Source organism: Atractosteus spatula, chromosome 12, assembly GCF_055471065.1.
Source record: "Atractosteus spatula isolate fAtrSpa1 chromosome 12, fAtrSpa1.hap1, whole genome shotgun sequence".
NCBI classification, from domain to species: domain Eukaryota; kingdom Metazoa; phylum Chordata; class Actinopteri; order Semionotiformes; family Lepisosteidae; genus Atractosteus; species Atractosteus spatula.
Genome location: NC_142717.1, coordinates 21,293,989 through 21,317,877, shown reverse-complemented (window position 1 = coordinate 21,317,877; position 23,889 = coordinate 21,293,989). Strand labels below are relative to the sequence as shown.

Below are 23,889 nucleotides of genomic sequence, written 5' to 3'. Positions count from 1 at the left end.
GCCGGAGGCCTCCCATCCTGGGGGGTTGGTGCCCTCGGTGTCGGGGAGGACGCCCGGCCAGAGTAGGGTTACCGAAGAACCGGTGTCGAGTAGGGCCAGGCAGGGTTGGTCCTCGATTCGGCAGTGGAGGTACAGGCCCCGGCTACAGCCGACTTGCCCCACGGTGGCATGAGGGGCGCCGGTTTTTACAGCGCTCTCCGGAGCGGGGGTTGAGGTGTTCAAGGGCGGCCTTCCCCGCGCTGAGCCGCCCCGTTCCCGTTTCCCGACGCCGATCGGGGAGTGCGAGGCTCGGGTGCCCGGCAGAACCGGGCTCGGTGTCCTCTCTTCCCGCAGCGGTTGCAAATCAGCGTGCGGGGCTGTTCCGCGGGGGTCGCTGCCCGGGCTGGCTCCTCTTCCCCCTCGCTGGATTCCTCCGTCGCCGTCTCGGTCAGCCGGCAGGGCGCACTGCGTCTGCTGGCGCTTCCAGTCACCCCGAACACCGCCTCAGCCCGTGTAGCAAAGGCCAAGGCCTGCTCCAGCGATGTTGGCGCAGCCAGCTGCACGTGGCGCCGCAGCTCCTCGGGCGAGAGGGCCTTGAAAAAGGCCTGGAGAGCCATCTCCCGCTGCGCCTCCCGGGGGAAAGTTGGGTATCCTCGGCGGGCGAGGAACATGACATCCGCGGCAACCGGGCCCAGTCGCTCTCCTGGTCGGCGCCGCCGCAGGGCCAGCCTCTCCCGCATCAAGTCCGGCGCCTCCTCTACACCGAAGCGCAGCTGGAGGGCTGCCGCCAGCGCCGTGTAGTCACCTCTGTCCTCCTCCGGGACGTCCAGGAGCACCTGGCAGGCCGCTCCTTCCAGCGCCGCCGCCAGGTGGCCGGCCATCTCCGCCCAGCTCCAGCCATTCGTCCGGGCCGCGAGCTGGAACTGCGCCTCAAAGGTCTCCCAAGGCGCTTCACCATCGTAGCGACCTGGTCGCACCCGCGCCGATGGGTGTGGGAATCGCTGATCGGCTCCGGCAGGGAGGGCATCCTCTCTCCGGGGCAGCCGCCCCAATTCTACTGGCGGGACCACTACTGGGTAGACCTGGTAAGGGCTGTGGCCACCTGTCGCACCCAGGAGTTGCTCAGGCTCCCTATGCGTGCCGCCGATGGGTTCTGCGTCTGTCAGCGTCAGCCGGCGCTTAACAGAGTCGGGTAATGTCTGCCACGAGTTGCTCATTCTGCCCGCTTCTGACACCAATGTAGCGTTGCAGGTTCTTTTCAGAACTAAAGAACAGTGGAGACGCGATTAACCAACCAAACACTGACTTTATTTAACAACCACACCAAAACCAAACACAGGGTCTACACACACATGAGGAGACTGACGGAACACGTACACATATTTAGGGTGGTAATTACCTAACAACACACTATACTTTTACAGGACTACACAGGGCACTAGATTTACTAGGACATTATTTATACAGGTAGGGTCAGCCGCTGGTCATCGTGCTGACCCTCAGACTCTCCCCGGCTACCACTCCCAGCATGCCCGGCGGTACTACGAGCGCCTAGGGGCGCTTCCTCCTCACCACCAGGCGAGGGCGTTACAATATCTTCCGTGTCGCATTAACATTGGAATGTTCTTCCAAGTGTAAAAAGAGGTGATAAACAACGTGTCTCCTCTATAACTCTTCAGTTTACAGAGAAATTCCACCAGAGCCACATATTGTCCAATAATACTCTTCGTGTGTCTAATTTCTAGTTTAGCAGGATTTGTGCAATAAGCACATTAAATGTGATGACATTACCCACGTCTATATCACTGTACAACACAGATTTGAGCCGGAGTGTCTGTTAATAAAACAGAGCGCCTTCAAATACATATAACTACTGCATGATTTCTTTATCTGTTTCAGCTAAATGAGGGGAATTAAATCAGTCAGAATCTCTGAGTGCCAATTGTAAACTCATCAAAGCGATTTACAAGTTCTGGGAGGAAGAGTTGACAGAACAAAGTTGCAACAATTTTATTAACAGGCTGTTTCATGTTCTTCCTAAGATTGTTGAGCACAGTGGGGGACATTCGGGAATGTGATTTCACAGATGCTTTAGTTCTGTCTCGTATTGTCAGATTGTGAATCAATAAAAGCATTTAATTAAACACCCATTTGCGATTTTAATTAAAAAAAAATGAAAATAGTATGGAAATGTCTTCTCACCTACTGGCCCGCTGGGTTAATGGGGACTCTCCTTTATAAATGTAAATGTAAAGCCCTAAAATAAATACACAGTAATAAATAACATGTTCTACATTGACCTTTTTATTAAGTGATAGACAAAAAGCAGGGCAATGACTTTCTCTGTAAGCTAGTCGAAGAAGTAAGTTGGCGACTCAAAGCTCGAAGACTAGCAGCAACAATAATTAATACAGTGTGTAGTCTCCTCTCACAGTACAAAATAGAACAATGTGGTTATGTGTCGGGAATGTTTGCAAAAAGCTAAAGAAGGCAGCATGGAATAAACCTATCCCTTAACAATGTCAACGGTGCATGCTACTGAAAATTCCTTCCCATTCCCCAGAACTTTTCTGTTCTATTCTTTTCGACATAACGTTACACAGTGGGGTGTTGACAGGCCTAGCCTTTGTGAGAAGTATGGAGCTGCGTTACATAAGGTAGCTGCAATGGAATATACTACTAGGTAAAAGTTAATTCCAAGCTGAAAAGAAAAGACACAAGGTTTCTCCTCTATAAATTTTCAATTTACAGACCATCCACGGTCATTTATTATGAATGGTATTTTCCATATCGCATTAAAACTGGAATGCTTTTCACAAGTGTAAATCTACCTATTTTCTAACCACTTTATCCAGGACAGGTAACAGTTTCACCCCTCCCCCTTCCCTCTGCCTGTCTGATTTGTTCCCATTTTTAACCATTCTGTGTCCAGATCGCAGCGGGTGAGAGAGAGTAGGAAGAGAGAAAAAAGTTAACCCTGTCTTTTTTTTTATGTAGTCAGAAGGTTTCAACTGATTCATAAAAAAATATAGCATAATGCCTTCTAGCGTTATGAAGTCACTTACACCTGGGATCCGCTTTATTCAAACTAAGGTTTCTAAAAATGCAACCAGGTAATAGATATTGTTTAAATAAAAGCTGTGAAATGTTTAACAAATCGCGATCTTTAAATCTGTAGGTTGCAGGTTCTTTGTCATTCACGTTATTATTATTAATATCACTTAACATTGAATATGAAAAACACAAAAAAAGTTAATATAGTGTACATAATATTTACTATTTTATTTTTTAAAAAGTCTTTGTTAGAAGAAAAACTTGTGCCTGAACCGGGTATTGAACTCTGATCGCCTACATAGAATGAACAGCTCAAAAATGGTTGTAAAGTAACATTAAAGTAACATGAGTCAAATTAAAAATAAAAACGTGTTTACAAAGAAAGTGGATTACAGTAATACTATCAGCTATATAAATACATATATTTAGATCCTTAAATTAATATCGTTATTAATTTCTTTAGATAAACAATTCTATATTATTTCAAACTACAGTATGGAATAACGTCTGTTAAGAAAAAACAGGACATTTGATTGCTGGTTACCTTATATTTATTTTAAAAAATGAAATAAAAAATATGATACAATGACATGTTCCTGCCTAACTCAAACATTGCATGACTTTAAAAGCTGTAAAAAATTGGTTTAGATAGCAGAAAGTTACCTTGCTCTTACAAGAGAATGTTAAGCATAGTTTTTGTTAACACAACACAACTTTGTCAGTGAAAAAAATGACAGCGGGCACTTTTCCTTCCCCTCTATATTCCTATGCACGATTATTATAGGCAAACCTTCCAAAGAAAGAAAGGTTACTTTCGCCCACGACTGGCAGGAAACAGTTGAAACTTGCCACACCCAGACTTTTAACTCGATCAACCATTTTGACATGTTCCTTTTAACTACATTGCTGTCGATATTGTAGCAATAGCCAAAATGAAAGGCTTGGAGTTTGTAACGTAGGGCGCTCTGAACAAGTTAAACTTTGATGCAGGACAAATAAATGTATTTCCCATAAGCTATACTGTAGTGGCAGTACAGTAGCAGTTTGAAATTATTTGTTGTTATTAATAAATCACTTAGCTTCGAACATGTTGTGATATTTAGAAATATCAAAAATGTCAATATAGTGTCCATAGTATTTGCTATTTTAGTTTTTCAAAGAAATGTTTATTTGTTAAAAGAAATCTCATGGAGACAGCTGGGTTCGAACCCCCAACATGCAAGGTACACACCTAAGCCATTACACTACACACATAATCACATGGGAATGAGTTAAACTGATGTAGACATTTCCAAATTTGAGCTATATGAATATAATTATATCGTTATTAATTTCTTTAGATACGTGATTCCATATAATATTCCCCATTAATCAAATTCTAAAAAATATGCGTTTTTTAACTGCGATAACGAGCATATTCACAGAAATGGTTAAAACATTATAACTTTTTGCGACATATATAAACCTAATATAGTCAGAAGGAGCACGTAAAAACTTTTCCAAAATAACCACAGTATGTAACCAAATGAAAGACTTTGATGCTTAAAATGTTTAGGAAGAAAGTGTAATACTGGTGTGTATTTCTTATTTAAACTACCCATACCAGCCATATACAGTTTACATAATATGTTTATGTTCCTAAATTAATATAGTTTATGAGCAATCTCTGGGATACCATTATAGGCATGGTGAATCGGAGATTCTCAAAACTTACTTTGTATGATTGGAAACGAATATGTGATTGGATCAACTAAATGCTTCGAAGAAAGAGGTCCTCTTTTCCTCTGGTTTAGCAGTCTGTGCAGCAACAAAATAATCCATTTAAACAAGAGAGTGTGATGTTACTTTTTGTCAATGAAAAAATAAAGTATTTTCGTGTCACAACAGTTAAACTGATGCAGACGGTTACAAAGAAAGTGGGCCACGGTAATACTTTGAGCTTACAGCCTGTCAAAGGTCATTCATTATTAATACTATTAGTAATATCTTCCATAAAGACTTTGATGCATAAAATAATAATTTTATAATTAAAATATTTATGATGAAGGTGGAAGGTTGTCTACTTTTGTCCAACTGAGCAATCTTACTTTTATAAAATATACCGACTTTTTAATGTGTAATGATTAACATGCTGTAATACACAGTTTAAAATTATTTACTTAAAATCTTAAATGGAAAAAGATTGTCCCTCAGCAGTGACTGGGATTCGAAACCAGGCGTTTTCTGGTGACAGCTCAAATGCTCCACCTGGCGGTTTTACAAGGTGTTTCCAGATACTATTATCTGTCATGAATGTCGGAAGGGACGAACCGTGGAATTGCAGGAGAGCGGAAAAAAAACCCTATGCTTAACGGCGGGACGGGGGTTAGCCCAGGCTCATCAGTTCAGGAGTCGTATATTAACCAAGGCAGGTCTCAGGACATCTGAACGTCAATGCTGAGTGAAGGGGAATGAGTGACCCGGAAATAATAGCCCCAGAGAGAGACACTGGAAAGACAGCAAAGCAGAGTAAACTAGGGACAGGACAGAGTGGGAGTGCCCTCTGGCTGCAGAGGGCATGACATTATCATAACATGTGGTATGATGCGTTGTGATGGGCCACGCCTACCGCGTTTTGACGCAGCGTACTTTGCACATTTTGAATGGCTGGATCTGTACGTACATAATTGGACATTGCAGAGAGTTAGCTCTTACTGTTCTATCTCTATTGGGAAAAATTAAACTTAATGTGAAAGTGTCCTGTTTTCTACACCATGCACCAGTGGTACAGTATATATTTACCAAAACACTGAGGGCAGAAATTGGAACTTTTGTTTCAGTTTCTTTCTTTGATGTGATACATTTCTTTTTTTTTAAATCACCTATTTTTAGAATATGCTGAGAAATGCTCTGACATTTACTTAGTTAACCTAGGTATGATAGGAAAGCTTTGGATCCATATTCTTATCTATTGTTTCTGCTTGCAACCATGAATTCCTGGAATTATGTTGGCACTGTCAAACAAGCATATGCACCATTAATAGCTGTGTGAAAAGTAAGGCCCAGCTACTAATTTACAACACACAGAGTAAAGCAACTTGTTACAAGTATGGCTGCTCCATTTGTTGACAGCTGTGAACCAACATTGTTCCGACTGCAGAAGCATATCTAGGACACTTGATTGTGTTATTAAAATAGAACCTTATACTGTAAACTCTCATAATCTGTTTTCAGTATTATCACAACCATTATCCTTGTGTCATCCACACATTTATAGTCTGTAAATGCCATTACTATTCAAACAATATGGGCAGGAGATGGTATCACTGCTTTGCTTTGGGATCTTTCAGGCTTTCCCTGCACCATTAATTGAGTACCCTATCCCTTTCTCCATATTTCTTTTTAAAACAATGTGCATGACTTTCAGTTTCAGTCAACTGGGGACCATTAACAAAATAGGAACCATTTTATCCTTATTTGGATGATAACTTGCATTTGTTTTTACTTACTCAATAAAAAAGATTAAATGTTTTATTTAAGCTAATGTTGTTTACAAATTGTTAGACACACAAATTACATTATGAACACATTTGCAATCCTTCACGATGAGATAACCTCAGTGATTTCAAGTACAGTAGTTGCAAAAAGATGATTAACAAAAAGGTTTCACCTGGATACATACAGAAAATGTCAAAGGGTATTTCAGATACACATTATTTTGAAGACTTAAGAACTGCATTTGGTGTTTTTGTGAAGTGATGCTGGCCTCCAGAAAGTTATATTAATTTGTCTGATTTTTTTAAATTTAAGATACCTAAATATAGAACAGATATCATCAACTTAGCTTTAGGTAATTCATAGATTTAGCTTGTAGATTTCTTACTTTTTAAAATTCAACATTTATGTTTATCACATTTTATTAACTACAACAGTAGAAGAAAGCCAAGTGCCCAGAAAGGCAGCAGTTTTGCTTTTTTTAAAAGATAAATAAAATTATAATAATCAATATTCTAATCATATGAATTCAGTTTTACAAGACTTGTTCTCCAAAGAAATTAATTTGACATGTCATGTCGCAGAACAACTGGTGGCCCACCTGGGGCATAATTATTAATTCACTTAGGAATTCTTAATTATAATCTTTAAACAATTTGCTTTTATTTGAGATTGTTGATTGTCGTTAATGAGTCAGTTTTTTTTTTAATTTACAAAGCTTATATTTGTGAAGATTTTTTGTGAACTTTTGTTTCTGTGTTACCACTAAAATACCTAAAATAACTGAAGATAAGAATGGAACCTTTCGATCTGTTGACTTTTTAAGATACACCTTAAAATTGCAAAAGTCTATAAAGGGCCCATAACCAAACCTTTTTTTTTACAAAAAAAGAGCAGTTAAAACCGAACAAGCTAAAAAAATCCCTATTTTAATAATAGCAAGTATTACTATCATCTGCTGTGAAAGGTACTGTACATCAGTACAAGAAAAAAATACAACAGGAGAAAAGACAGTAAAAGGATAGTAGAATTAATTATAAATAATTTCACAAACTAAACAATAGGAGTGACTATAATAAATCCTTGCACAACATTTTATTTTAATCCATTAACACCTTAACATTAAATGTAAAATTGTGTTTCACTTTTTTCTTTCATTTTAATTAATCTTTGTATCACATTCCATTTCTTGTAGTGAGAAGCCCTGGAGTCTATGTGATTTTCATCTCAAGTAATGTGTATATCTGGATCTTAGGGGGATGCAAAGCATGCTCAACAAATAACAAGATCCTTGACAAATCACACTTCCTTTTCAGAATATTTCTTGCCCAGGGTGTTTGAGGGAGTCTATACCCAGTAGAGTCTGTCACTTCCCAGCTGGGATTTTCATTGCACATCAACAATATATGTGCCAGTTGTCCCACAAGTGAATGTGCTGTTTTTCAAGTCACAAACTAATTGTCAGTAATAATTGCATTTTAGACATACAGTATTGAAGTGAAACAAGGTTAGCTTTTGCAGCCACATTAGAATTGCCTCTTATTGTCCTTTTTGATGTCATAAAAAAGATTAATAAAATAGCAAGAATCAGCAAAAACTTGGAGTTATTTAGTCCATTAAAAGTTTTTACGGTTGAGATACGGTTGAAATGGTGCATAATCAAACCAAAAGATTCATGCATAACCATGTGTCCTTTAAAATTTAAAGTCATTCAGTCATTTTTATCCACCAGCGCAGAATGCGTAGAATGAAGTTTTCTTTTTCTTCAGTCATGGAAAAGCGAACAAGTGCTTTTCACTTCACTTGAATTTCACTTCAAGATCCAAAATTCAGAACATTTTAGTACGTTTTGTCAGTTATCATTTAGTGATTATTGTTTAAATGATACATATACTGTATAGTTCCTTGTAAAATCATTCAGACCATTGCACAGTTTTCATATTTTGTTGTTTTAAAGTTTTCAGGCATTACACTTTGAAGTAGCAATTAATATTTTTAAATACACATCCTAAAAAACACTTTCAAAGCAAAAACCAAAGGGGAAGAAGTAAAAGGCTGAAAGTTTTGAAAGCCTAAGTTAATTAAGGTGCACAAAATTACTTGAACGAGACATGCAATTAGGAGGGTGGCCTCTGTCTGTGTGCAGTATCGGGTTCACGTAATCTGAGAATACACCTGTCTCTGCAAGTCCCCTTTGTCATGTAGTGAATTTCAACTAAAAAGTCAAACCTGAAGACCAAGGAGCTTTCAAAACAACTCAGGAATAAAGATGTATAAAGGCACAGATCAGGAATAGGGTATAAAACATTTCAATTGCCCTTAATATCTTTCTGATTATGGTGAGGTCAATCATTAAGAAGAGGAAAGCAACCAGACCCTGCCAAAACCAAGCTGTCCCTCCAGACTGAACAGTGACACAAGGAGGAATCTTGTTAAGTATGCTACTATGAGGCCAACAGTAATTTTAAAAGAAATGCACAGTGTCTTTGGAAAATGTCCATGGGTAGACAATAATCCAGTCACTCCACAAAGGGTGGTTTAAGAATAAGAAAACAAAATGTCCTTGAGTATCAAGGTTAAATCCTACCTTAAACCCACCTGAGATTTTTTAGAAAAACTTCAAAACTGCTGTCCATAAGTGATCTCCAAGTCACCTTCAAGAGGTTGAGCAAACATGCCAAGAAGAATGCCAGTGTGCAAAGTTAGTAGAGACTTGCCATACCTAAAAATACTACTAGTTGTAATTGCTGCTAAACAAGCTTCCACGAAATGCTGTATTGAATACTGTAATAATCAACATATTTAAACTCTTTCTCTTTAGTTTCTGCTCACATGTACTGTACAGTACCTTACCCTTAACATTCAGGTTTAAAATAACATATGAAGTTTAAAAAAATTTGTATGTACCAATTTTTAATTTCACAAAATAGGAAATTATAGCAAAGGTCTGAAATGTTTTGCAAAGTACACATATAGTGTACGTAGTGAACTACACATAAGTAGAATGTTGTTAACACATTTGATTTATATAACTTTCATCACTTCATGTCATATTCTTGTAATGAAAGCGTTCTTTCCGGACCCTATGCAGACAACACGATCCAGGGAAAAGTGAAGAAAACACAGGGAAAAAGTCATGCAGGATACGGGGATGAAAACAGGGGGGCGTGTCCATGGAGTGCTGGTGGTCGGGGGAGGTGAGACCAAAGCAAACAATTCGGGGATGAGTCAAAAGCAGAATCCAAAGACAGGGCAAAAGTCTAAAGCCAGGCGATCCATCCGGGACTGACGATTAAAAACCAAAACCGGGTTGGGACCGGCAGGGGAAACAGGAATGGGAACAGGAACAGGAACAGGAACTAAAAGCATAACAGAGCCAGGCGCATCCAGGTCCCAGGCTTGCATGATGCGGAAACCAATGCGGACCCCGGATTAACGTCAGCGTCTGACTTTTAAGGTGGGCTGGAAGGAGGCTGGAACAGGGGGCAGGTGCACAAAATCAAGTCCGAAGTGAAAGAGCTGGAGCGCCCTGAAGGGGGAGGGACTACAATCGTGACAATTCTAATATTTATGCTGTTTCGAAAATGCTGTTATTTAAAAGGTGCTTTATTTTTACATTAATATTCTCTGTTTTAGCTTACTTTAGTAAAATGCAAATTATCTGTGCATGTCAGTGGTAATATTCATCACACCGCAATTAATAATTTTAAAAAGAGAGAAACATAAAAGTTGCATAAGAAACAGTAGTATTCAAGCAATCAATGTTTCTACCATTTTAATTCGACAAACAGTATTTTTGAGGAAAAGCATGAGTTAGAATATCTGTTGTTAAGCATACTTACCAACTTTTGTACTTATTTTCCAGGACTCCTACTCCCAAAATTATCCTTAATTTAATATCATACCATTCATTTGTAGATTTCAGCTTTTCATACTGTATTTCTCCTGAAATTTGCATCCTGGATATCCATGTGTTTGGACATTCTTTCTCACCTGCAATGCCCTTTCTTACATGATATTTATTTTGGTCTCCTTGCCACCCTATTGTTTCCTGATTATTTTCTCCCCCTTACACCTGATAAAGGCTCCATGGCAAAAACACTGTGTATTTTTCTTCTTTATATTGTTCACCATGGAATTAACCAATACCAATTAAATAATATGACAATTCATACTGTTGTACACCATCAATGTTGCCAGGGTTGTGTGAGAACAGAGAAGGAGAGGATTAGTTGTTTGTTTTTTTTATTTAGTCCATTCCTTCTAACACAATTCACCTTCACAGAAACCCCTTCCAGACACATTAGGCTCACAAACAATGTGCTCACATATTTCTTGGATTTTGTTTCAATGTAGTCTTTTACATTTGTATATCATCTTGGTGTCTTTCCAGATTTTTAAATTTTAAAAGCCAAATTTAAATGAATGTTAAAAAGTACATTTTACTGACTAGAATGGAAGAACTGCTTATTGGATGAGGTTTCTGTTGAAGAGGGAACATTGATCCCATGATTAATGGAAATAACCTCATATTTTAACCACATTTCTTTAGTGGGAGCACAAGAAACAGTGCCCCTTTCAAACACCACATGAAAGAAGTACTGTTTATCATGTTTTTCAGTTTAAAAATTCTGTGCTTTCTGAAATTAGATACAAAAAACAAAGCTGAGAAAACCTGCAATGAGTTATTTGTCCTTAATTAAAATATTGTACAAAAACATTTTAGCTAAGTTTTTCAGCAGGCTTAGCTTATTGCTTACTGCTACTAGATATTTCATCTGTAACTCTACCTTGTTAGTTCTCTTTGCTCTGTTCATCAGCCACACCTGGCAGTTGTGATTCTAATGGCTCCTGCTCCTACAGAGACTTTTAATGGAATAAACAGATACTGTTCTGGTATTGGTCTGGCAGAACTGTTACTTTATTTGTTGTGTACTTTATGCTAAATATTATATTTAATATGTAAAAATACAAAAATGCTATTTTGTACATACTGCTAAATGTAGTTAGCTGTATTATTCTTTTAATTAAAACCAGCAATAAAATGTGTGCACTGTTTTGTCACAACAAACACAGTCTCTGTTTCATTTTTTTGTGTTCTCATTCTATATGTTGTTCCTTAGGCAGTGATTTGTTTTAGTAACTGTCCTTAGTTATCTAATTAATCAAACATGACAAAAATAGCCTCAAGGAAATAATATAAACAGAACATATCCTGAAAAAAAAGACAGGTATAACAGCCCTTCAAAAAATATAATTTCTTATCAATATATGTACTAAAACTAAATAAACTGTAATGTTCAGATAAATTACTGCACCACTAGGTGTACCACTAGGTTCTAGGTGTGCAGGGGATAAGCAAAAGAAGACATGCTGACTAATAACATGAAACATTGTTGACACACAGATTCCTCTGCAGAATAATATTTTCTCAGCTCAAAATATTGTTTATCCTCAAGGCTGAAAATGGGATCTGTTTTGCTGTACTCTAGTGTTGCAGAGAAACACTGCCCCATTTGTAAACTCAGCTCAGGGTGACAGGTTTAAGAACTTTAGCTAATCAAAGTATATATTATATAGATGCGCCCACAGAGTAGAATGGACCTTCAGTTAAGAAACCATTGACAGGCCCTTTAATTAAAAATTATATCTTAAATGTCAAGTGTTTATGGAGATTATAAAACTGAGCTATAAAATGTTTTGTACACAGGATGGAAAAAGTCTACAGATTATATGGACACCTGAAAAAGGCTACTTTACTAAGAAATGTAATTTTAACAAATTTGGCATAGAGAACTTTGCTTATTCTGTTATAATTATTTTAAATATTGTAAACAGGCCTATTTAAAAACATAACCTGTTATTATCCCGTGCCTTTTTAGCTGTATTATATTTGTTCAATATTTGAAATGTTAAATTTACCATTAATCTTCCCAATTCAGAAAATGATGGAAATCTGTAAAATAACTGTAACAGGTTTGCCAGTTCTCTTTGGAGATAGATTCCCTAGCCTGTTAAGAATGCTAAGGTTAGTAAATTTAAAAATAACCAAAAGATTGTTCATGTGGGTTGAATGTTTTTCTGACAACAGAAAATATTGTAGTTTGTCAAAATACCATAATCCTGTGTGACACCATAAGGCATTATAGCCATAAATTTTAAAAAAATTATCTTCATTTATAAAGTGGGAAAATTAAAAAAACACCACAACCAAAACACTAAACATAAGCCTAACTCTAACTACCTTGTTCAATGCCTAATTACCCCCACTGGGCAGGTAAGCTGCATACATACCAGCTTCAAAACAGAGCAGACATCCTCATCATATCCTCTGTCCATGAGATTCTTCACAAAGTCCTAGTCTTTCTCTGAGACTTTTTGCATAGAGCTTGGTTTCTCTCTAAGATTTTTCACACAGACATCCCGAAATCAAACATACAGTATCTTATTATTGGATGGGATACTGGTCTATCACAGGTTAAATTAGTATTTGTACCCACACGCACAGCTGGGCAAAATGAAGCAGCAGGTAGAAAACACTGTGTTCAGTGCTGTCATAACTAAATATTAAAGTGTCTATAGCATTGACATGACGTGTCATAGACGTGTAAAGCCCCAATGTTATTATACACTTCCCTCATTAGGAAGATCATAGTCTACTTATTTTAAGCCAAATAAGACATGCAGACAAAGCTTCTCGAGATAAAGTCCTGACATTTTTAACATTAAAGATTATTAGCCCTTACTTACTTAAGATTACTTAATTTAAGATTATTACTTACTTAAGTACTTACTTAAGTATTAGTCTGAATCTTAATGCATCGTTACCATGTAATGTTGTAAACAGTGACACATGTGTACTAAAAGACTTCTTTTGGACCCCTACTTCTCAGCAAACATCTCCTTGCTTTGAAGATCCTGATAACTGGAAATTTTTTCAACAACCAGGTGCTACCCATTGTATCTAGAATCTTAAAGACACTTCAAAAGTCACTTACATTACATATATTTAATGTGGTTTCACAGCTGGTTAGCTTTTTACAAACTGACAATCAACCTGAAATACTTGAAAGAGAAGGGAAAAAATACCATTGCTTCAGTGTATGATATATCAAATATATTTTTGTTTCTACCTTGCAAATTTTTCTTTTCTTTTTTTATCAAGAAATATATATATACTGATGGAAAAAATACAACAATTTCTGGAATGAGAATACTATAGTTATAGCTTATGTACCTTCACAAAAAGTTGTCAATTTGTTTTAAGCCATCTGACCCCAGCAATACAGCTTGTGCAGTGAGGCATTGCAACTTGCCAATCACACAAAAGCTCGTTAGGTGCTCTTTTACCCAATGAGGTCCAGATGGAACAATGCCTAATATGGTCACCTTTAAAAAGACCTTAATTCAAAGCTTAGGTCACTGCAAGGAAAAGTCACTCAAAATGCCTTGAATGTCACCAGAAGCAAGGGAGAGGGCCATTGACATTCTGCAGGTAGGCGTGTCACGTGCCAGCATTGCCAGACACTATGGAGTGAACTGCTCCATTGTGTCCCGACTGCAGAGAAGGATTCAGCAGACTGGCAGGACAGATGACCATCCAAGATCCAGTCAGCCTCAAGTGACCACACCAGAGCAGGACTAACACATCAGAAAGGTCCATACAGTATGAGAGATTGTTTCAGATCTGCCACTCGTACTGCTGCTGAAACTGCCGGCAGACACGATGCCCGCATCAGTGACAGGACAGTGAGGCTCAATGCTGCTGGCCTTAGAACAAGGCGACCTGTCAGAGGCCCTCTGCTCACACCTACTAGATGTCACACCCGACTGGCTTGGGCCAGACAGAGGCTGTGATGCACTCATCAGCAGTGGCATCAGGTCCTCTTCACAGATGAATCACTCTTCAGCCTGTTTCACACAGACGGGAGGGCCAGACTGTGGAGGAGGAGGTGTTGCGTTTCTTTTTTCCATAAGTATATTTTCAAGGGTAAATTCTGATCTATATTGCTACAATTAATTTAATATTGCTACAGTACAATCCCTCACTGATAATTTACTATTTCAAACATTCCTTATTCATTCTGACCTTATAAGCAATACAAAAATTTTAGTTTGAGATAAGGGAATTATAGATTTTATTAGAATTTAGAATTCTATCTCTTGTACATTGATATAAAGTGAAAAGGTGGCATTGGATTGACCTTTATTACCTATTGGAAACATAATTTGACAAGATAACTCTTGTGTTAAACTCAAATGAAGTTAATGACACTGGATTATCAAGAATAAGACATTTTGACAGAAAGCAATGTTTAACAATTAATATACAGTACATACCCACTAAGTTTCTAGAGTTAAGCAAAATGTTTTCTAGCATTAGAATTCCTGACATTTGTTTTAATATTAATTTCATAGACATTATACTGTAGCACCACGCGGGGCGCTTTAGCCATGCGGACGCAAGGCTGGCTGAGAACAGCGCCTGGGTGTGGGACTACGGGACTGTATATAGTGGGACGGAGGCTGGGAAACAGTCTCTTCCCTTCGTGTGTGTGTTAGTGTAGGTCCAGCGCTGTAATCCCTGTCCTTGTGTGTGTACCTTTCTCCGGTTCGAGTTAATAAATGTGTTGTTCAACCCCATTCCCTGAGTCCCATGCCTGCTCCATTCTGTACTGAAACCCACAATCGTTACAATACTATACATCCTAGATTTAGGATGATTGATGATGATTTTCTAATTAATACCGAGTGGCATTAAAATGACATTATACATCATTGTAAGTATTAGAGTACTGAATCTGGGTAAATGGTTAAGCGTCAATCAACAGTCTATGAACACAGCATAAACAGGCAGACAGAAGAGAGAAGAGTAAGACAAGAAAGACAGGAGGAAAGAGACAGAAGGACAGAAGGTGACAGCTCCTTGTCCCGATCTTCCAGAATAACCTAATTCAAGCTAAGTATTGGAACCCTGTTAAGAGAACTTGCCATTATGTTGTTGTTAGGGACTTTGATTTCCTGTATAGTGAATCCCTTGATTAGTACAGTAGGTGCATTTTTAGAATAGGGAGATTACTTGAATACTTGGGTTGAATACTTGGTAGCAGTCCAGGGTTTTTCTATGTGGTTAATGATGTAGGCCTCTAAAATGCTGGTGTTGTACAGTATGTTTATGAAGTAGTTCAAGTAGGGAGCTGCATCAGCATGCATAGGCTGCAAACGAAAAGGTATATTCTATGCTGAAAAGAAAAGAAAAGAAACACAACATTTAGGCTGTGGAGTCTTCTTCAGGTGTCATTCAGGAAAAAGCTCCACAGCCGAAACGTTGTGTTTCTTTTCTTCTCTTTTCAGCATGGAATAAACCTTTACTTGTTCTGTTGTATGTTTATGTTGTGTGTTGTTTAATGTGTGTATTGTTATTGTTAATGAATGTTTATTTAACTCAGTGTTCTATGAATTATTACTCTTTTCACCAAAGCTGTGTGAGAGAACAAATAACTCAGATATCTTCAATTGTTTCAAGTACAAGTATATTCTTGGCAAAATCATTAACTAGTTGGGGGTTATAAATATTTATTTTAATTATTGATTTATCCACTGGGTCATTTGTGTTTTTCTCTATTTTCATGTCCCTGAATTAATGTTTCTCACACATTCAAAGCAAAAACCAAAAAAGATTAGATAAAAAGTATCGATTGAAATGGCTAATACTATGAAAAACTGGAAGTTCTCAAACCCTTTGCTGTGGCAAACCTTTGTATAAAATTACCTTAATTTTGCTTCATCTGGGTTTAACACTAGAGAGCTATCTTGTCAAATTGTGTTTTAGGTACTGAATAGGTACTGAAATTGTGTTAGTGTGCAATAGTGATTTACATGGTTTTCAGAATAATCTATCTTTCAGGTGTTCAGGTAGTAAATTTCAAGATAATGTTCAACCATGAGGACCAAGGAGCTTGCTAAACATCTCAAGGATAAAGCCATTACATAAATCATTTCATAGATCCTTAATATCTCTATGACTATGGTGATGTCAAACATTAAGAAATGTGAGACATCCAGGCACTGCCTATATAAGACTCTCCCACAAGGCTCAGTAGACGGGCAAAAAGGAAATTGATTCTGAATTTGAAATCTACATATTTCAGTTTTGTCCTCCTTAGTTTCTTTTTTCTAACATTTTCCGTGATTTGTCTTACGATTAGAAGTTTTCAGTTTGAGCATTCAGGTTGTGAATAACAGTTGCAGTGGAATAGACAGTACTGGTGCTGACAGCAGTGATTCATGTGATTTGGTCAGTGTCACGATGCATGGGCTTTGGGCATGAACTCATTCTGCTCATTTTGATTACACTGGAATTATACAGCAAGTTTGACTAGTGCTGTCTGACAGCCTAACTCACTATCACCACATACAGTATTTTGTGACAAATAAATAACATTAACACAGTGTTGCTAGGTAATGACTGTTAAAACTCATTTTTAGTTCTAAAAAGATTAAATTTGGTAATGCCTTTTAATGAACTAGAGTTGCTTCCTCTGCTGTGAACCTCCCACTCAAAACAACTAACAGCATAGCCTAACAACCAATAAATGTGATGCGATAATCTTAAGGTAATTTCTTATTTGTCTCTGTCTTCAAACAAACGTTTTGTTGAGGTCAATAGCATATCATGTTGCATACGTACAGTAATAATGTATCATCATGTGAAGAGGAACTGTGGACAGAGTCTCAGAAAACTTTAGGAGATTCCCTAAAACAAACAAATATCCCAAACCAACTCCCAATCTGCTGTACAGTAACTAAAACAAGTTAATAGACATGCAAGGAATATTTCAAGGGCACAGTTTGAAGTATCAGGCACACAAATGAATAATGGTTGTGATAGAAAGCTGTTCCAATGCAATAAAGTCAGGATTTATTGTGTTTCAATGAAGGTATAAACACCATAATAAGTGAAATATAATTGAATTAAATGTTATGCGGCAGATTAATATGTAATCTTGGTATCTCTATATGTTTTTGTTTCAAAGTAATTATGCTCAAATGAGTCTTGACTATGCTATTCATCTTCTTTATTGATTCTGCATCATGGTGAAAAATCAGAACTCTGTCAACTGAGAAATCTTGGACAGGTCACAATCCATACAACCAACGTTGACCAAGAGTCTCGATGTCCCATTGGTCCAGGCCTGACTAAACACCTGGTAAATACATTGGTTAAGACTATGTATAAAAGCAATGTTTAACTCACATTGATGATATCTGCAGTACTTAAAAGTATTCAAAATCCTCAAAAGCACAGGTAAAATCAACACAAAGGGTTTACAGTACACAAAGTCTTGAACAAGCTACTTAGCCAATTTTTTATATATTACCTAGTTTCTTTAAATAAATGACTGGATGAGATACTTTGATCACTCCGTTACTACAGTAGCAACCAAAAATGCTAGAGATGCCAAAGAATCACAACTCCTTCTAAACCTTTTTAATGTATGTACTGTACCTCAATGTGTTATTAGGGATATTAGATTAGTTATCACATAAAAGCAGAAAAAAATGATAGAACAATATATTGTTCCAAAAGATTAAATATATTTCAAAATCTCAGATGAAGGCTGAAATAGATTTAAAAAACTTACTGCTATATAAGGAACAAGTCAAGCAAATATGAATACAGTATCTCCAAACATGATATCAAGATTATACATTCCAGTAGAAATATAAACACAGAGAAGACTTTGTAAAAAATGATAACCAGAAAAGTCCTGTTGGGGCTCCAGTATGACAACCAGTTCTTTATGACACGGTTTTTTAAGCTAAATTCTATAAAAGGTCAAGTAACCAAATAACAAGTGAGTAAATCAAAATGTGACCCTGATATATCTGCACTGATACTACTACTGAATTTGTAATGGCATTTGTATAACCTACTGTAGCTATTTTTATTACAGAGGATTATGTTCTCCTCATATAACACTGGCAGTCAATTTCAATCTGGAATATATAATGATTGCTTCTTGACGCTCAAATATTTCCTCAGTATGATCAGGCTTTACAATATAACAGAGTATTTGATTATATCAAATCCTTTTTTGAATTCCTTTTGGTTTTTGCATTTTCAAGACCTTGTTTCTGCTGTACAGAACACAAATCTCAACATATGAGTAGATTACTAAGCAGTTCAGAGAAAAAATGTTTTTTTTTTAATGAGCATACATCACCATCTTTTTACAGGCGTATTTGTTTCAGAAAGTCATACTTCTGAAATAAGCTTCTATTATATACTGTAATCTCCTCACCACTCATACACTATATACTGTATATACAATATATACTGTATGTATTGTAAAAAACATGTGTAATGAATTCAGATGCCATTAACATACAGTACATACAGAAAATAAGTAGTACGTTTCCAGTAATGCTTTTGATTTACGAATGACAAAAATATATTTTCTCATTTAAGCATGACATAATTGTTACCATAATTATATGGCAAAATTACAATATATTCAAAATTACATGTTTTATAAGATTTAAGAATAAAATATGTGGAAGTTGGCTCCCTAGTGATACTGCCTTTCTTTAATAAGTGATAATCAAATACAGAAATACAAAACTTTTCATTGGTAGCTTCTGTTGTGTTACTTTGGAGCCAGGCCTAAAAAAAACAATCCAAAGAACTCAGCAGGCACCTAGTACCCTCAAGAGTCCAATTATCTAATTGAAACTCTTCGACTCATTGAAGGATAAGCATAAAATACATTGGAGCTGATGGTGAAGAATAATTTGAAATTCTGTGTTTAAAGGTTTCTCAACTTTTAAGAGAAAGAAATATTTTTTTTTAACAAAAGCCATTTCCTTAAAAAGGTCTAAAAGTATTCTGTCCAAACTAAATTGGGATTGAAATACTGAACACATATGATGTTATTAAATAGAAGTTGATGTCAAACTCTAATCTTGCACTTCTGTTTCCCTGGCTGTACAGGCATCTTTCTAGTTTCCCTTCATCATAGATGGACATGTTTTGCATTTGTTGTTGATGACAATGTCAGTGTCGCTTTCTGGCCTCTGTAGCCTCAAGAAGCTTTAGCCTTCCAGAAACTGTGAAACTGTGGCAATTTTGTCCCACCTTTCCCTTCCCTCTCTCTCTTCCTAATATGTTCCCCTTCTTTCCTCTCTTTATCTCCATTTCTGGTCGAGTGTCTAACCCAATGCACATATGGCTCCTGCCTATAACTGTATCTTTCCTTTCCTTTCTTTCCCTCTACCCTATCCTTCTTTTCATTGTCCCCACAGGAGCCCCTAATCAATGACTGCAAGTGCACAAAGTCATTCTGCTCTGGATCTGGGCTGATCTGCTCAAGCTGTCCCTAGCACTCGTGCCTAGGCCGCTACAGCAATGAGTCCCCCCACCTTGGCCCCCCTTCTTCCCCTTAGCTTAGTGTCTTGGGATTCTTTTGCGGGAATGTGACAGCGCTGATCTTCCACCAGCACTATCATTTCCAGGGCTGTGAAGTTATGCAGTAGAAATACTTAGCTACACTACTTACTTAAGTACATTTTTCTGTGATCTGTCCTTTATTTCAGTATTTTATTTTCAGAATACTTTGACTTTAATTAAAGTACAATGGTTTAGAAAAGATGTGATTCAACAGATGTAATTAATTTAAATGTGTTTATACTTGTTTTGAATTAAAATCCACAACCAGCTCAGCTGATCAGCAGAGGTGCATAGGCAATTTAGGATGATTAATATAAGAAAAGGCTTAGGTCTAGACAATGTTTGTGGAAGAGTCCTACAGTCTTGTGCTGATCAGGTATGTGATATTTTTAACTTGCTTTTTTCAGAAGCCATTAGGTTTACAAATCATTCCCTCTCTGTGGAAGACATGTACTATTCTCAATCCCAAAACTGCCAGGCCAACATCCACCATTTCATAGAAACTCTCAAAGAACATCAGCTTAAACAACTTGATAAGAAGGGTCCTAGACTTCATAATAAACATGTCTCAACAGATCAAATGGGGAAATGGTTATCTGACATCCAATACACATCCATTGGATCACCACAAACTGGTGTCTTGTCCTGCCTACTATATATTTTGTACACTATAAGAGCAAACACACAGACATCTCAATAGGTTTGCTGATGACACAGCCCTTGTCATTTTATTAAAGAACCCAAGAAAATTATCACTTGTTAATCATTATTAAATGATTAACGAAATGGTATGATGAATTTCTTCTGCTTGAAGTTAAATGTCTTGGAAACAAAGAAACTAATCACTGATTTTAGGAAAAACACTCCTCCAACCTATTGTAATTACCGGTCAGACTGTATAAATTGTCAATGACTACAAGTACTTCGGAATTATAGACTAAAACCAAAGATGGGACAAATGTTGTGACATCGATTGGGAAAATTAGTTTAAAAGTAGATAATAAACTTATGTTAACAGCAGAAAGGACAGCTACTTATTACTTTCAAATACCTGAGTATAACTAAGAGATAATACTTTTGTAGCTTTATTTGAGTAGTTTTCTGGAAAGGAAACTTACTTTTGCTGAGTTACTATATTTACTTTTGAACTTCACAGTAGTTTTCCTCAGATAACATATTTTGAATAACCCTGGTCATTTCCCCAGCCAGGTGAGTTAAAGCCAAAGTATTACCACTTTACATCCGTCATCTTTCTTATTATTAGAATTTGACTGAATAAATGAACAAATAAATGGAGCCCAATGAATGCAAAGCCGGGATACACAAAAAACCATTACATTCATGAATTATTTAGTACAAATAAAAAAAGTCCAAAAAAATAACTTTGGATCTCAAAATCATGTTATCACATTGTGATCATAAGCTTTGAAGAAAAATGTCCTTGCTTACTGTCAGATGAGGTCACTGCATGAATCAAAACAGAAAAGAAACAAGTTTTAGGTGTCATTACAGAGCTTACTTCAGGGAAATATGTTAGTTTTCACTAAAAATAAATAGTCAAACCATTATGTGGAATTAAAAAAAATTTCAAAACATGACTTTGGTATGCAAGCTCTTTTATAAGCTAAGAAAATCTGGAGTGGTTTTTTTTTTACCATTCATTCTATAAAGAGCAGCATACCGTACCTGGTAATGTCTGGTAAAGGTAAGGATCAAATGGAAAACAATCTAAATCTCTTACAGTTCTTTTTTCTTGTGATTAAAGCAACACAAATCTTTCTGCTTGGCTATGAACATTCTGAAGTTTCTTGGTACAGAAACTGTAAATGCATTAGAGTTGAATGGAACACAGAATATTATACAGTATAATGAAAGGTACTAAATTTTAAAAAAGAAGTCCCTGAGAAATGATGGATTTTTCATTTTTATTGATTTTTAAAAACCGCTTTAATTAAAATAGACCATTGAAGGTCAAGCAATATACAGTAGATATACTTTCCATTTAAAGAGTATTCACTAGGAATAACAACACCCAAGGATTTTGGAATTTTTGGCTTAACCCGCTTGGCTGAGGGCTACCTTCCTGGCCATGGGATAAGAAGGCTGATCCCCAAAAAGAACAAAACAGCATCTCAAAACTCCAATGCAGAAATAGGGAAACCATAAAGAAAGGTGAGAGATGTGTTCTGCAATGTATGGCTTGAACTGTGGGTCGCTGTGGCAGTTGCATAGAAAGGTGGTGGAGGGCTTGTTTAAGTGTACCTGTATAGGTTTATGTAAGCAAGGTAGACCTTGGGTGACCAGTGGCCAAGTTGCTTAATGAGATATTTAGGAATGCATTGATGAGCATTCCTCAACAGCAGTTCAAGACTTTGTGAGAACATCTCGCAGATTATAGAGAAACCAGTTATAAGACAGTAAGAGACTTATTAACAAAAAGAGATTCTTAAGAGCTGATGGAAGTAGATTTAAATTGGTCTTACCCAGTTCTTACAATAGAAGAGATCCAAAAGTAAATTTAAATGATAAGTTGAGAGGATGCTCTTCAGATCTTCCTTTGTTGATTATAAATGACAATGTTATCTGAATGGATAAGGACTGTTGTTTCCAATTGTGGCACCAAAAAGAAACAGCTACAAAAACTGGAAACCATTCAATAAAGCAGAGGAATGACCAGAAGGAGATATGAAGGTAAAGGCAGAAGGACAATATGCTGCTAACCACTGATTCAATAATAGCCTCCAAAGCAAATGGCAGTGCTGTGACTGCAAAACATTTTGGAGAGAACAAGATTCATTATAAGAAAGAGAGAACCCTTTTCACTGTTTGAAAAATAAGCACCACAACCAAAGTTCTATTTTACAATGTGATAAGAGTGGTGTAAAGATTGTGATGATGATGCCAGCTTGAGAAAATGAGAAATACAAGACCATCCATGGGATATAATCTGCAAGGCAAAGTTAAGGTAACCGAGCAGAGGCAGAAGTTCCTTATGTGCAAAACTTAACTGACAGGAAAGTGGAAAGTTACAATTGGATACAGGTATGAGAGTGTAAGATGTTAGGAAATGAAAATGTATCCAAGGATGCAGGATGACAGGATGCAGCTGGCATGATAATAGGGATTACTGTAAAAAGTTGAACACGTTGTTCTGGGGTTTAAACAGGTATTTTGCTGTGAAAGAAAATAGCTGCAATGAGGGAATGGAGTGAGGGAACGGACTGGCTGGCTCAAATGTGATGCTGAGGCAAGTTTATCTGTTGACCTTGCAAACTCCTGGTGTGGCTGGAATGGTTAAGTCTAGGGAACCAACTGCTGAGAGATGCAGTTTCTTCTGAACATATTATGAGTGTATTGAGACCTTGAAAGTGTAGGAATGTGACCATGTGGGTTCATTAGAGAGGAAAAAAAACTGAATTGGGGGTCCTGGCCCAAAGGATGCCTCCCCTTCTGGTTGTGAGATTGGGAGGAGCCACGGCGACCACCGGTAAAAAGTCAACGCCCATAACTGTGGGATAGAAGCAGCGGTGTGAGCTTAGCAGGGACCAAAAATAAAGTGAAACAAAAAGGCAAAAAGAAAGGTGAACCGCTGTGCATCGCTACCTCCAGGCTTGGCGCGTAAGGCAAAAACAAAACTAAGTACGTGAAAAAGGTTTGCCTGTCCCATCAAGTAGTTTTAGAAAAGAAAAAGAACACCTTACGCAAGTGCAATCCCCTCCGGGACTGTCGGTGTAAAAAATCCCCCTTCCGGGGGTGGCCCTGCTCGTCCCTTCGGGGGTGTCCAGTGCTCTTTTATAGGACCTGCACAGCTGTGGCTCATCTTCTAGGAGCTGGGACAGCTGTGACTAGAAAGGTGTCACCCTTCCTCCAGTGCTCCACCTCCACACTGGGCATGCCCCCATGTAATGCCACATGGGCAGCTAGGTATATTA

At 37.5% G+C, this 23,889-nt stretch overlaps 1 protein-coding gene across 1 annotated transcript; it reads right to left on the bottom strand.

Annotated features, from left to right (window-relative positions):
* Nucleotides 1–218: 218 nt before the first annotated feature.
* On the bottom strand, nucleotides 219–9,912 carry LOC148822764 (uncharacterized). The gene is made up of 2 exons (XM_088929541.1): nucleotides 9,798–9,912; nucleotides 219–1,243 (listed from the first exon to the last, which is right to left on the bottom strand). Exons 1-2 carry the CDS (start codon nucleotides 9,910–9,912, stop codon nucleotides 219–221), a joined length of 1,140 nt encoding a protein of 379 aa, XP_088785667.1.
* Nucleotides 9,913–23,889: the final 13,977 nt, after the last annotated feature.

What these genes read in the sequence shown, in the direction of transcription:
- LOC148822764 (XM_088929541.1), bottom strand. Translation starts at nt 9,912, where the DNA reads ATGCAAGCCTGGGACCTGGATGCGCCTGGCTCTGTTATGCTTTTAGTT. An exon ending in CCCGGTTTTGGTTTTTAATC is followed by an intron (nt 1,244 to 9,797) that starts GTCAGTCCCGGA and finishes ACTGTTCTTTAG; the next exon opens with TTCTGAAAAGAACCTGCAAC.